The 16,077-nt window shown below is 35.7% G+C and overlaps 1 protein-coding gene across 2 annotated transcripts in view; it reads left to right on the top strand.

Moving 5' to 3' along the window:
• ATP7A (ATPase copper transporting alpha) overlaps positions 1-16,077 on the top strand; it is a 150,194-nt gene that overhangs the window by 94,366 nt on the left and 39,751 nt on the right. Inside the window, exons 5-10 of one of the 2 annotated variants that reach the window (XM_027608486.2) lie at positions 2,891-3,094; positions 6,085-6,248; positions 10,723-10,884; positions 13,185-13,261; positions 13,645-13,870; positions 15,085-15,318. In XM_027608486.2, coding sequence (XP_027464287.1) covers positions 2,891-3,094; positions 6,085-6,248; positions 10,723-10,884; positions 13,185-13,261; positions 13,645-13,870; positions 15,085-15,318 — 1,067 coding nt within the window. The remainder of the gene's footprint in view (positions 1-2,890; positions 3,095-6,084; positions 6,249-10,722; positions 10,885-13,184; positions 13,262-13,644; positions 13,871-15,084; positions 15,319-16,077) is intronic. The other variant, XM_027608487.2, reaches the window with a different exon arrangement.

Genomic DNA, 16,077 nt, shown 5'->3' with positions numbered 1-16,077 from the left:
AGAATTCCTGTTTACCAGTTTCTCTCAGATTCCCTCATTTTTAATATTTTACCACATTTGCTTTATCATTCTCTATGTTGACAGACATACACACATAGATGCACACACACTAACTTTTTCTGAATCATTTGAGAGTACGTTGCAGAAATGATGTTTTTAATTCTTTTTAATCCATTTTCTGATTATGTATTTATTCTTCATATTACTTCAGACACCGAACCCACCAATTTTGAGGATGAGATCGGAAACCCTTTCTTGAAATTTTTGGAATCTTTTCTGATTGTTGCCTCAAGTGCAGGAAAGTCGACCTTCCTTCCTTTTGAATTCACTTAAGCATAGGTAGTGTTGCTACAGCCTATAGAAAATCTACTTGAAGAAAAGTAGTCATTTAATTCAGTGTGGCAGCTTAACACCTGCACATACTTCTGTGGAAGATGGACACTTTTGCTCTTCTGGTTGCCACACTCACTGGGGTAAAGAACACAATTCTATGGATCTTTGTTGAGAGGTCATGCCAAGGTAGCTAAAAGGGACTACCTCTATGACTTATTTTAATTTAGTACTGAACTTCCAGAGTGTGAAAATTGCAGATTTTATTATGGGTTATCTCTGGTACCTCAAATCACTGAATACTAGAACAGGACATCAAGTAATTAGCAGTATAAACTTTTTTTCAGTATCTAATTTCAGAATTAAGTCTTGATAATTATGAGAGAATGAAGTAAGCTCCTGGATGGATTTAAATATTGTATTTTTTCTTTTTTTTAAGATTTATTTATTTATTTGAGAGAATGAGAAAGAGAGCAAGAGAGCATGAGAAGGGGGAAGGTCAGAGGGAGAAGCAGACCCCCCAGCCGAGCAGGGAGCCCCATGTGGGACTCGATCCTGGGACTTGATCCTGGGACTCCAGGATCATGACCCGAGCTGAAGGCAGTTGCCTAACCAACTGAGCCACCCAGGCGCCCCTAAATAATGTATTTTTTCAAAGCCACAGCTATTTCCTCTGGGCAAATGAGCTTCCTTTTTGAATTCTTTAAGATAACAGTAGTATTTGGTAAATTTTACCATCTATTTCCTAAATAATGCTCTCATAATCTGAATGAATAAGTATAGTTTTCTAAATTGCTTTCCTTAAGATCAGATACTGACTAATTTTGGAATTGGGAGTCTCTAGTCAATTGTGATCAGTGTCTTTTGCTGTAACCCAGATGGGCTATGGTGCCATCACCTGGAAGAGTGGTGGAAATGCAGAATCTCAGGCCCCATCCTAAATGTCCTGAACCATAATCTGCATTTCAACAAAATCCCTCAGGTTGTTGTATGTGCATTAAAATTTAAGAGCTATTATACTGATTTGGGAAGTCTAGGTCATTATGAGTTAAATGATCAGGCTTTTGTTAAAGTTTCTGCAAAGATGACCTCTCTAGCATCCTGAAAACCAGCTTTGATGCAGGGATTCCTCTATGGGTTAGCCAAATAGACCTGAACCAGTTTTAACAAGTTAGGTGCCTGAAAATTTCCACATCACCTCTTTACCTCCTTATCTCTGCAGGAGAGTATAAAATCTTTAGCTTTGCAAGTGCATGGATGTGCTAGAGAGGATAACGTCTCCCTTCTTGGAGGTGATTAATACTGCAGTGGATAAACTAAAACAGAATGGCAGATTTTCTGAGACTGCAGGGGAACTTCTGGATGATAGGAGATTCCCGTTGTTCCACAGTGCATAAACATTCTCTGGAGAGATTTTTCAAATATCCCTTTTATTATTTTATTTTATTTTTTTAGTGTGTGTGCCCATGGACACACGGCGGTGGGGAGGGGCAGAGGTAGAGGTGGAAGGAGAATCTTAAGCAGGCTCCAAACCCAGCACAAAGCCTGACATGGGGCTCAATCTCACGACCCCAAGATCATGACCTGAGCCAAAATCAAGAGTCAGACCCTTAACCGACTGAGCCACCCAGGCACCCCCCAAATATTCCTTTGTACAGAACAAAGATTACTGCTGACTTACTCCTTACCTTTTCTTCCATTATCCACAGACATTTTAATGTTAAAAAATGCTATATGTTAGTATTAGTGTTTAAAATTCAAACAATACAGAAGTGTCTATAGAGAAAATGTGTTCATCTGTCTGTCATTCTCTTCCTGCCTTAACCCCATTCCTCAGAAATAGCCACCATTAATATTTTGACTTTCTTATACATGGTCTCATATATACATATACACAATTTTTAAAATTTATATATATATATATATTTTAGATTTTATTTGAGATAGAACGCATGTGAGAGAGAGAGACAGAGAGCGCAAGTGGGGTTGGGCAGAGGGAGAGGAAGAAGCAGGCTCCTCACTGAGCAGACAGCCTGACACGGGGCTCGATCCTAGGACCCTGGGATCATGACCTGAGCTGAAGGCAGATGCTTAACCAACAGCCACCCAGGCACCCTTACACAAAAATTTTTAAATGACATCATACTGCAATGCTGTTTTATAAATTGATTTTTGTTCTCTTTACTATATCATGAATTGGTTTAATGCCAGTATGCAAATCATTAACATGATGATAAAAATTGATTATAAAAATAAGAGCTATCCATCAACAAACTATTCTCTACCTGGGGTTTGCAATAGAGAAAATAACTAGAAGAACTTGGTATAACCAAAGTTTTGTTTATTCAGTTAGTTCAGATTTTCCAGAGAACTGGAATGGGCAGTATTGAAATTTGAAGTCACTTTCTGGAAAGTGTAAAAAAGCAGTGCCAAGAGCTCTAGGTCCATGCTGGTTTTAAAAGGAATGGATTGACAGTACCTGGAGGTGTGGATTGTGATGAATGGCAAGGATGAAGCTGAAGAATACCTCAAATGAAAAGAATCTTTCCCTGTCCACCAGATACAAATGAGCCATTCGTAATAATAGCTCAGACCTCATCGGAAATGCCGCTTTTGACTTCAACTAATGAATTTTATACTAAAATGATGACACCAATTCATGATGCAGAGGCAAAGACTTCATCTAAGTGTTACATCCAGGTCACTGGTATGACTTGTGCTTCCTGTGTAGCAAACATTGAACGGAATTTAAGACGAGAAGAAGGTAAGACACTCTTGGAGCCTGTTATTTTGTGTATTGATTTGAGGACTCTGTCCTTGTTGTTCTCTTAGGTGTTTCATAACCATTTTTGTGGTTCTTGCCAAGGCCTTAGGAAGTCCTGCATATGAGTAATGTGCAGGACAACCTTGACTTTCTGACAGCCAGTTTTTGTGTTTTGTTCCCAAGTTTCTATCTTGTTTACCTCACGATCACATTTTAATATCAGTGAAATTTGTAGGAAAATAGCAGAAGGAAGTATATAAGGTTACTGTTCTCTATGGCCTTGGTTGCAATGCATTTTAAGAAACATACAAATTTTCTGATAAAGCTATGCTTAAAACTAATAACTACAGTCCATCATAAGTTTCGATATTACTGTACCTGGACCAAGAACCAGACCAAAACCAAGTTTGTTTAGAATTATATTATTCTCTTCCAACAGTTTGATCACTGATCTTTGCTTGTAGTAAAAATGTTAAAAAGTTACTCAGTATCGTGTATAAATTTTAACTCTAGGTCACAAAATCTTAGAAAATTTACAGCATACCTTTTTTTTATTCAGTTATACTCAAATGTTTCACCTTATAAGTTTGCATTCATATTAATAGACTTCACACTGTGGCATAATTTGTAACCACAGAGAAATAGTTATGTTTAATGAGACTGAAATCATAGGTTTGGTACTAGCCCCAGTGTCTTAAATAATACATGCCCGTAGTCACGAGGGCCAAATAAGTAAGATTAGTATCAGCTTATCCCCTCTATATTGTGTTATTATAACTCAAAGTATATAATAATAATAATACAGCCCTGAGGTCTATAGGCCTTATATATAAAGGCTTTATATATACTATACACAGACACACACATACATACATACTCACACACATATCTTACCTTATATATACAGGCCAAACAATTATAACAAAGTGTATGTTATACAGAGCCATCTTCAGTTATTATTTATCTGCTTGTGTCATTTTTGCATGTCATTTCAGTCTCCATTATGTCTAATTAGAATGCAGTTGAGGCTGAAGCTTATATTACACTTTGAATGACTAAAAGGGGAAAGGAGGGAGGTTACAAACAAATGAAAGCAAAATAAGTTTGTAAGGTTCCTGTTTAATTTTAGAACCAACTATTTTTTGGCAATTCAGAAATAGCCTTTTTCATGAGACAAGTAATGCCTATGCTAATCATGAATCTTTTTTTAAAAAAATCCATTGTGCTGATTGATCCCTTCCAGTTGCTTCCTACTCTCCCCTTTACCACCTCTTTACCCAATTAGGGAAACCATTGGCCCAGCTGGGGTTACTATATTCACTTTAAAAAAAAAAAACTAAGTAACACTTGTTGTGTCTTAGTTTTGTTTGCATTATATTTTTAAAAATGAATAGTTTTACTTATAGTTTGAAGTAAGAGTTTAAAAAGTTATCCATAATTTATGTAAGTATGAAACCTATTTTTGAGAGTCAAATTTTCCCTTCTATTTCTGTTTGGCTATAGATTACATCCAAATGAAGCAAAAAGATTTTTTCTACTTTCTCTGTACCCTACTCTTATTACTGACGCTTTCCTATGAACTGGTCCTCTGAATTATTTGGTATCCACAAAGCCCAGAATGTAAGCATTTTATATAGAAAACTTAGATTTTATAGGTACTTTGTTTTCTTATTAAAAACTCTTACTAAGTTAATGTTCTTTTCTTTTTATCCAACCACAGAGTTAACCTATGGACTGTTGATCCCCATTCCCTGTCAGGTAGCCACCAAGTGCCATAGATTACCAGAAAGAGCTGACACATCTGCTCTGCAGAATTAATTTTCTTCCCGGCAATGTCAGCAATAGCTGGCCTAGAGAAGTAGGATGGTTGTTAATAAAAGGCTTGTGCTGGAGAACAGGATGACTATGACAAAATGAACTCCTTTGTTTTGTTAACAAGTTGGATGGCACTTTTGCCCCTTATGAATGAGAGCACTTTATATTAGTGTGTGCCAGACAGTAAAATTTGATAATTGTGAGAAATGACTATTATTTGATTATGTTATAATGTACATGTTGGTACGTTCTTGGATTCTTTGCTGTAACTGCAGTGATTTCCCTAAGTGCATGAGTTCCTTTCTCTAGGTCCCTGTCCTATTAGTTTCTACAAATGCTTTATATTTACACAATAAGTTCTCAACCTATTGCAGTTCATGGGTCTTACTTGGATCCCAATTCAAAAAAACGAACTGTGTTAGGCAAACTAATAAACAATTATAAGACAATTCTGGAAATGTGAATTCTGCCTGGATATTTGGTGATATTGAAGAATTATTTTAGGTGTGATAATGGTATTATGGGTATTTTTTTAAGAGAAGAGTCTGTCTTTTAGAGATATGTATTTAAACATTTACATATGAAATGATATATTATCTGGATTTTGCTTCAAAATAATCAGGGTAGAGTGCAGGAAGTAAGAGGATAGGAATATAGATGAAATAAAATCAGCCCCAGTATTAATTTTTTAAAAAGATTTATTTATCTATTTTAGAGAAAGAGAGAAGGAATGGGGGGAAGGGGCAGAAGGAGTGGGAGAGAGAGAATCCTTAAGCAGATTCCCCGCTGAACACGGAGCCCAATGTGGGGCTCGATCTCAGGACCCCCGAGATCTTGACCTGAGCCAAAATCAAGAGTTGGCCACCTAACCTACTGAGCCACCCAGGCACCCCCAACCCCAGTATTATTGATAATTGTCGAAACTGGGCGATGGTTGTATCAAGTTTATTGTGGTGTTCTCTCTTTTGGGTATATATAATTGAAAATTTCCATAATAAAACATTTAAGCTAAGGCCCCCTTTCAAATAGTTTTATTTGGTTTGGGTTCAAGACTGTATAAAAATTAAGTTACATATTTCTCTAGGTTCACTTTAATCTTTTACAAATGAAAAATAAACTAATAACATTCTTTTTATAAGGATATTATCAGTTGTTTTTCTTATCAATGCTTCTAGGAATATATTCTGTACTTGTGGCTCTGATGGCTGGCAAGGCAGAAGTAAGGTATAATCCTGCTGTTATACAACCCCCAATGATAGCTGAGTTCATCCGAGAGCTCGGATTTGGAGCCACTATGATAGAAAATGCTGATGAAGGAGATGGTGTTTTGGAACTTGTTGTAAGTAATCATTTTTGTGTGATTAATAAAATTTCCAGGAAAAACTTAGGGAGGATTCAGAAAATAGTTCCAAGGATATTTAAGGGTTGGGAAAATAAGACATAAAATGAAAATTAAGGAAACTGGAAAATAGAAGGATAAGATATGACTTAATGGTGGCCTTTAAGCATGGAATGTAAAAGATAATCATATCTATATTAAGAACCAAAAAAGAAGATTTAGGTTTGAATAAATAAATGAAAATCAACTTTTAAAATATAGTATGATTCCTACCTAGTAGGATAGAAAAAAATAAATTTCAGATGCATCAAAGACTTAAATTTTATAGATGAAGCCATAAAACCAGGTGTAAGGCATATTGGTTTAAAATGGTCATTTTCTCCAATTTAGCAAATTGAGTTTTATTTGTATAACTTAAACAATTAAAACAAAAAACTTAATACTGTACCAAAATTAGTTCCAGCTCAATCAAAAATCTGAATGTAAAAAAACATGAAATTACTAGGAGAAATATTTAGAGCTCTTTTCCCCAGTATTTAATTATAAAAACTTGAGACATCAGGAAAGTCAAAAGAATTGTACAGTGGACACCCTTATACCCACCACCTCGATTCTCCATTAACATTTTAGTGTATTTGTTTTACTATACATAAGTCTGTTAATCCATTGTGTAAATAATTTTAGACCCACAAAGTTGCAAAACTAGTAGAGAATTTCTATGAAGCTTCTACCCAGCTTTTCCCAATAATAACATCCAATCTATCACTTAAAAAATAATATTAGAGGGGCGCCTGGGTGGCTCAGTCGTTAAGCGTCTGCCTTCAGCTCAGGTCATGGTCCCAGGGTCTTGGGATCAAGCCCCGCATCGGGCGCCCTGCTTGGCGGGAAGCCTGCTTCTCCCTCTCCCACTCCCCCTGCTTGTGTTCCCTCTCTCGCTGTGTCTCTCTCCGTCAAATAAATAATAAAATAAAATCTTTAAAAAAAAATAAAATAATATTAGAGTGGAAATGGCCTTTCTAACTATCATACAAAGCCTATAAAAGAAAAGATTGATAAATTCATGTACATAAAAATTTCTTTTTGGAACGGGGTGCCTGGGTGGCTCAGTCGTTAAGCGTCTGCCTTCAGCTTGGGTTCATGATCCCAGGGTCCTGGGATCAAGCCCCGCATCAGGCTCTCTGCTTGGCAGGAAGCCTGCTTCTCCCTCTCCCACTCCCCCTGCTTGTGTTCCCTCTCTTGCTGTCTCTCTCTCTGTCAAATAAATAAATAAAATCTTTAAAAAAAATTTTAAAAAGTTTCTTTTTGGAAGGAAAACACCATAAACAAAGTCAAAAGACAAGTAGATTGAATTTATTTCTTATCATAGATGAAGGTTAATTTTCTTAATATATGAAGAGGTATTATCAATCAATAAGAAAAGAAACAACCCAAAAGATAGTACAGGATATGAATTGACAATTCACGGAAAATCCAAAATGTTACCACTTTAAACATAAGAAAAGATGTTAACCCTCACTTTTAATAAGAATAAAGCAAATTAAAACTACATCGAAATGCCATTTTTCACCTATTAGATTGGTAAAGATAATACACAATTTTGTTAACACTGTGTTTGTGATTTCTTATGTATTGCTGATCGAGAGCCAATTGATACAGGCTCTCAGCAGGGGAATTTGGCAATGTCTATCAAAAGTAAAATTGTACATGCCCTTTGCTTTAGAAGTTCCACTCACAGGAAGTTATCCAACAGACATAGTTGCATATGTATGAAATGAAATACTATGTTCATTATAGTATTTATTTTATTCTATTTTTTATTATAGCAAAAGACAAGAAAAAAACTAAATGTTAATCACTGGGGACTAGATACATAAATTATAACACGTCCATATAGTAGGATACTAAGCAGATTTTTTAAAAAACGGGTGGGTTTTTATTTTTATTTATTTATTTAAAAATTTTGTTTAAAATATTTTATTTTTATTTATTTTAAAGATTTTATTTATTTATTTGACACAGAGAAAGAAACAGCTAGAGAGGGAACATAAGCAGGGGGAGCGACAGAAGGAGAAGGAGAAGCAGGCTCCTGGCCGAGCAGGGAGTCCGATGCGGGACTTGATCCCAGGACCCTGGGATCATGACCTGAGCTGAAGGCAGACACTTAACTGACTGAGCCACCCAGGTGCCCCAAAAAGATTTTATTTTTAACTAATCTCTACACCTAACACGGAGCTTAAACCCACAACCCAGAGATCAAGAATCACACGCTCCACCAACTGATCCAGGCAGGCACCCTCATGGATTTTTATTTTTTAAAGAATTTTTTTTAAAGATTTATTTTTTTATTTTAGAGACAGAGGGAGAGAGAGAGTCAGCAGACACCATGCTGAATGCAGAGCCTGACATGGGGCTCGAATCCACTACCTGGAGATCACGACCTGAGCCAAAGCCAAGAGTGGGATGCCCAATTGACTATGCCACCCAGGCGCCCCCAGTTTTTAAAGACTTCTGAAACTTAGGGGGTGCCTGGGTGGCTCAGTCAGTTAAGAAATCTGCCTTTGGCTCAGGTCATGATCCCAGGGTCCTGGAATCGAGCCCCGTGTCGGGCTCCCTGCTCAGCAGGGAGCCTACTTCTCCCTCTCCCACTCCTCCTGCTTGTACTTGTGCTCTCTTTCTCTCTCGGTCAAATAAATAAAATCTTTAAAAAAAATAAAAAATAAGACTTAATAGCTTTATTGAAATATAATTCACATACCACAAAACTTGCCCTTTTAAGATGTACAATTCAGTGGTTTTTGTATAGTTGTGCAACTATCACCATATCTAATTTTAAGAGCTTTTCATTAACCCAAAAAAGAAATGTCTTGCCTGTTAATAGTCACTCCTAATTCTTGATATTAAGTATTTGAGTCTTCTTTCTTTTTTCCCTTGGTCAGTCTAGCCAAAAGTTTGTCAATTTTGTCAGTTTTTTCAGAAACACAGTTTTTGGTTTTGTTGATTTTCTCTATTCTCTCTTTTTATTAATTTCCACTCTAATCTTTAATTTCCTTCCTTTTGCTTGCTTTACATTTATTTTTTTTTAAAGATTTTATTTATTTATTTGAGAGAGAGAGAATGAGAGAGAGAGAGCACATGAGAAGGGGGAGGGTCAGAGGGCGAAGCAGACTCCCTGCTGAGCAGGGAGCCCGATGCGGGACTCGATCCAGGGACTCCAGGATCATGACCTGAGCCGAAGGCAGTCGCCTAACCAACTGAGCCACCCAGGCGCCCTTGCTTGCTTTACATTTAGTTTGCTCTTCTTTTCTAGTATCTTAACATGGAACGTTAGGTTATTTGCGATCTTTCTTATTTTTTAATATTGACATTTATAGCTACACATTTCCCTCTGAGTACTGCTTTCATTTCAGTTACTGTACTTTTCAATTCCAGACTGTCCATTGGGCCTTTTTAATAATCTTTCTCTCTCTTTATTGATATTATTTACTTGATGAGATAGTGTTCTCATATTTTTCTTTAATTCTTTGTTTTAGAGATTTATTTAGAGAGAGAGTGTGAGTGGGGGGGAGGGGCACAGGGAGAGAGAGAGAGAGAATCCTCAAGTAGACTGCCTGCTTAGCACGGAGCCCGATGTGGGACTCCATCCCAGGACCCCAAGATCATGACCTGAGCCGAAATCAAGAATCAGCCACTTAACCGACTGAACCACCCAGGCGCCTCCATCTGATTTTTTTGAATAATGTTTCCTGGATTGCTGAAAGCTTTTATTTAATTTCCAAATTTCAAAAAAAGTTGGTTTTGACAGTTTTGCCAGTTTTCTCATTGCTTTTATGGAGGAGATAATTTTCAAATGCCTTTACTACACCATTACTGATATTCTTTCAGTAGATATTTTTGAATAAAAGCTTTGTAATTTGTTATATACTCTTTAGTCACTTCCCAGAGTCTTTAAAGAGTTGTTTTTTGAACCTTTTGTTCAATCTTATCATTGCTTTTGGGGGAAAGTCTTTGCTGAGCTCCACACACAGTCATTCCAGAAGTTCTGCTACTCCATTTTAGAATTTAATACCAGGCTGAACTATAACCTCACCCAAGACATAAGGCAAGATGCATTTTTAGACAAAGGTATAACACTTTTGTCATCCATTAACCTTCTGTAAAAGTAATATTGAAGACTAAAAAATCTAGAGGGAAACAAGACATTGAGTTCAAGAAATGATAGATGTCAAATCTTCTATCACTGAGCAGTGACAGGAAGACAGAGACTGACTTAGTGAGATCTTCTTCTATTTAACCTTTTGCAGCTGGGACCATATCTTTGTTCAATGTAATTTTATATAAAAACAGCATTCTAATGAACATATCTGAAGGATATTAATAGTGCAGATAAGATCTTGTATGTTCATCCCATATTACAATTCATGTTTAATGGAGGAAAAAGTAGATTTCTTAATAACAAAGCCTTTGTCTCTAACAGGTGAGAGGAATGACATGTGCCTCCTGTGTACATAAAATAGAGTCTATCCTCACAAAACACAGAGGGATCCTCTACTGCTCTGTGGCCCTGGCAACCAACAAAGCACATATTAAATATGACCCAGAAATTATTGGTCCCAGGGATATTATCCATACGGTTGAAGTAAGTGGTAAGATTTTGCATTTCTGTGTTCTTACCTATTCAGTCAGCAGTCCGTTGAATCACTTCAATTTTGTAGCAGAGACAATGAAAAAGATCTGGTCCCTTTCATTACTCTCAATTAACATGTCTCAAATTTAACATAAATGTGTTTACAACCTTTTTTTTTCTTGGTCTTTGTCAGGAAAAGTTAGGCAAAGGCATATTGGCACCATTAATCAGGAGTAGACTGAAGGTAGAACCACAAATCCTTTAAAAATATTTAGAAAATGGCAGTAAAGTACAATTTGTTATAAGATTAATCATTAAGAAAGCAAGCATCATGCTAGATGCTTTACTATACCTAGATCAAAGCAAGCAATGTAATTTTTAAAAATTTGTGTATAGTTGACACAACGATGTTATGTTAGTTTCAGGTATACAACATAGTGATTCAACAACTCAGTAGTTATGCTATGCTCACCACAAGTGTAGCTAGCATCTGTCACCATACAACACTATTACAATACCATTGACTTATGTTTACTATGCTATACCTTTTTTTTCCAATGACTTAGTCATTCCTTAACTGGAAGCCTGTATCTTCCACTCCCCTTCGCCCATTTTACCTATCTCCCATCTACCTCCCCTCTGGCAATCATCAGATTGCTCTCTGTATTTATAGGTCTGATTCTGCTTACAAATGTTGTATTTTTAAGTATGAAATTTAAAAAGACCAGACCCTTTTATTTGTCACAAACTTATCTCGTGTTTTTCAGTAAATCAAGTGATAGTACATGTGAAAATGCTTTAAAAGTTTTAATGTGGTATAGCCTTATTGTTATAATGATTGGAGCATATTAATAGTTCCGATAAGATCCTATTAGTGTAGATAATAATACCATTAACATCTTTGTGAAGCTAGCATTATTGAGTATTTACTATGAGCCAGTTACCAAAATTGCAAAGCTTCAACTCTTAATTTAATTCTCACAACAGTGCTGTCATCTTCATTTTGGATGTGACGAAACCCAGGTTAAGAGAAGTTAAGTTACTTGCCCAAAATCACATAGCTAGTAAGTGTCATAGCTGGGATTTGAGCCTATTCTTTCTTTTTTTAAAAAAAAGATTTTATTTATTTATTTGAGGGAGAGAGAGAGAGCTCATGCAAGCAGGAGGAGGGAGAGGGAGAAGCAGACTCCTTGGGAGTCTGACATGGGGTTCGATCCTGGGACTTCACGATCATGACCTGAGCTAAAGGCAGATGCTTAACTGACTGAGCCACCCAGGTGCCCTGAGCCTAGTCTTTTTTTTTTTTTTTAAAGATTTTATTTATTTATTTGAGAGAGAGAATGAGAGATAGAGAGCACGGGAGGGAAGAGGGTCAGAGGGAGAAGCAGACTCCCTGCTTGGCAGGGGGCCCGATGTGGGACTCGATCCCGGGACTCCAGGATCATGACCTGAGCCGAAGGCAGTTGCTTAACCAACTGAGCCACCCAGGCGCCCGAGCCTAGTCTTTTTGACTCTAAAGCTCATGCTTGCTTTTTTCACTGTGCTGTGCTACACTGCCAACAAATGTAAGATGGCAGTATTTTCCCTAGCAGTTGAAAATACAGTGTATGTTACCGTCTATGTGCATGAGTCTTACTTATGTGTAGTTTTCTTTAATACTTCGTTTTATTAGGGAAAATTTTTGTTCATGTTCTTTTTCTGAGAGAAGAAGGGTAGAAACTGCATCTGCAAAGACTTGATACTATGGTGCTAACTTTTGTGGCCTATTATTCAATTTCCTGTACTTGTTTGGGGGATGGATGGATAGATAGATGTCAAAGCTAAAATTTTTAAAAAGTGGTTAATGTACATCAATACTAGTGGATGATGCTTGTCTAAATGTAAGATTTGTGATTTTACTATTGAATTCTGTCTTTATTAGGTCATCAAACACTGATCCTGCTTTTTTCTAAAATTACGTATTAGAGGCTTTAGCTTACTTTTTGTTATAAGAATCTTAGTGAGGACAGATGCACTTGTTAGTGGACAACTAAGGACTAGTGGACTAACTGAGGACAGCTCACTCATTAGTTTGAGAACAGTAGAGTAGACATTAACTAGAGTTAAGGAACTATTCATTTCTTTGATGAAAGGTTATAAACAAAAGCAGTTAAGAGAAGGGAGCATATTTTCATCTTTGCAGTCACCAGAGTGACTTACACTCAGTAATTGAGTTGAATTCAAGTTCTTAATGACAGTACTGTGTCTTAGAATTTCTCTATATAATATTTTTATATTCAGTGAAATAATTGTTTTCTCATGAATTTCCTTAGAGCTTAGGTTTTGAAGCTTCTTTGGTCAAGAAGGATCGATCAGCAAGTCACCTGGACCATAAACGAGAAATAAGACAGTAAGTTCTTTTGGTGTGTCAATGAAAAACAGATTTTGATTCTTTGTTACAGATTTTTTTAAGAGAGAGAAAGAGTGAGGGAGAGGCAGAGGAAAAGGGAGAGAGAATCTTAAGCAGGCTCCACACTCAGCACAGAGCCTGATGCAGGGCTCGATCTCATGACTCTGAGATCATGACCTGAGCCAAAATCAAGAGTTGGACATTTAACCAATTTAGCCACCCAGGTGCCCCCTTTGTTATAACTTTAACATCCTGTTGACATGTCAGTTTTTACAATGTCATCCTTATATTGGGTGAAGTGGTCACAATTTGTATTTCCATATAGTACATAGAACTTTTAACCATCAGCTACTTACCAAAATGATTTTTCTTTTCTACATAAGGTGGAGACGGTCCTTCCTTGTGAGCCTCTTTTTCTGTATTCCTGTAATGGGGCTGATGATATATATGATGGTTATGGATCACCATCTTGCAACTCTTCACCATAATAAGAACATGAGTCAAGAAGAAATGATAAACATCCATTCTTCTATGTTCCTGGAGCACCAGATCCTGCCAGGATTGTCCATTATGAATTTGCTATCCTTTCTATTGTGTGTACCTGTACAGGCAAGTGAAATGGTAGCAAGTATATATGTTAATAATGAAAAATAGCAAAATGTGACAGGCAAGGCTATTTTCAGTTGCAAAACAGATATTAGCCAGAAGTTTTACGCTAGATGCTTTATAAAAATAATCTTAAACTGAGTGGTTAAAGTAGATAATAAATTCCATTTAACTCCTAAGGATATTGTTTAACAACAAAGCAGAGAAAAAGAGTTCAATTCAGATTTAGACATGAATTTAGCATTCATATCTGCTGTTGCGTATAACTTTATGTTTAAAGTTATAATAAAATAGATATTTTACTTATTTATATTTGTATTTAATATTCTATAGTAAACATATTAAAATTAATTATATTACTATTATATCAAGTATATTAATATATTTTAATGATTAACTTATATAAAATAAAATGATGGTGATAATTATAATATTATGTTATTATTTTAATTATTTATCCCTGGTACTGAAGTACATTACTTTCTTTATGTTTTCAACTCTTCTTTTCAGATAAACTTTTACTATGGAACACTTCATCTAATAAATTTATTCCTTTTTCTGATCCTTATAAAAGGCAGTGATGATTTTAAGAACATCTTAGTATGTTTCTCTATACTAATGAAAAACAAGCTTTTCAGTTATGTTTACCAATGAAGACAGCCAGCAGTTCCAATAGCTTGTGATATTCCACTTAGGTTGAATTTTAGGCAGGGGAGCTGAGTTTTATGTAAAAAAACCATTGTCAAAAGAATGTAATTGTTTTCTTAGTTCTTGTTTTTGCTAGCATCTAAAAGAAAAATCTAAGAATCATCTGACTTTCTTTATATTATGGAATATCTGTTGGCTTATAGAGGACAGCTGCCAAGGACTTGTACAGCAGTTTGGATCTCAACACACACATACCTGCTAAAATATACACATTATTGTTTCAGCTTAAAATCTATCTTTAGTCACCATACAATACATCATCAGTTTTTGATGTGGTGATCCACGATCCATTGTTTTCGTATTGTATGGTGACTAACATAACATGATAAAATTTAAAAAAATTAAAAAAAAAAGAACTCAAGCTCTGGGGGAAAAAAAATCTATCCTTAGTGTTTACGGATTAGATAAAAGCAAAAGGAAATTAACCTTGAGACTGTATCTTTGTTACTGAGCTCTATATATGAATTTCAGCATTTTTTAAAACAGTAATTATTGTTTCTATATTACAGTTTTTTGGAGGCTGGTACTTCTACATTCAGGCCTACAAAGCACTGAAGCATAAAACTGCAAATATGGATGTACTGATTGTGCTGGCAACCACCATTGCATTTGCCTACTCTTTGGTTATTCTTCTGGTTGCAATGTATGAAAGAGCCAAAGTAAACCCTATTACTTTCTTTGATACACCTCCTATGCTATTTGTGTTTATTGCACTAGGCCGGTGGCTGGAACATATAGCAAAGGTAAAGTAAGAAGGAGTGACATTTGTTAAAATCTTGGATGGATAAGTGATCATATTTTCTAGGCCAGTTATTGGAAATATACATTGATTTATATAGTTAACAAAAGAAGTGCTTCCATTTTGGTAACATTTTAAGTTAAATATTCCTTTAGAAGATTTACCAAACTTACGGAATTAATACTTTAGATAGGACAGTATATCCATGTTTATTTTAAGAGAGAGACATTTGCTAAGTACTTACTTATATCACATTATTAATGGAAAAATTGATGTGACCACAAGATTTAAAATAATGATGGAAAAAATATTCACCCATAATCCCTTGCTATAATGGAAATTACTTTCTAATTCTGTTCTGCGTACCTTTATATTTTACAGAGTGGCAAACATAGTATCCATACTAGTTTATCCTTAACGCTAGGAAGTTTTTTCCCCATTTTTGCAGTCCAGATATAATTATTTGGTATTTTCTAAATAATATTCTGTCAAATCATTGTGCTGTAACTCACTAAACCATTTTGGTTTTGTTCTCAGTTAGATTGTTTCCCATTTTAAATTTTAGATAATCCTGCATTAAACATATTCGTGTTTAATAGTAATTTCTGTTGAATTAGTATCTTAGGATAAATTACAAAGTATGTGAGTAAAGGGCATAAATCCTTTTGTGGCTCATGCAACAAGTTTTAGCATTCTTTTGTCAGTAAGAATATGTTAGTGAAGTAGTTTTACTACAACTTCATCAGCATTAACTCCTGTATAA

This window comes from Zalophus californianus, chromosome X (assembly GCF_009762305.2).
Source record: "Zalophus californianus isolate mZalCal1 chromosome X, mZalCal1.pri.v2, whole genome shotgun sequence".
Taxonomy (NCBI): domain Eukaryota; kingdom Metazoa; phylum Chordata; class Mammalia; order Carnivora; family Otariidae; genus Zalophus; species Zalophus californianus.
Note: the sequence above shows the minus strand (reverse complement) of the source record. Positions and strands in the feature narration are given on the sequence as shown.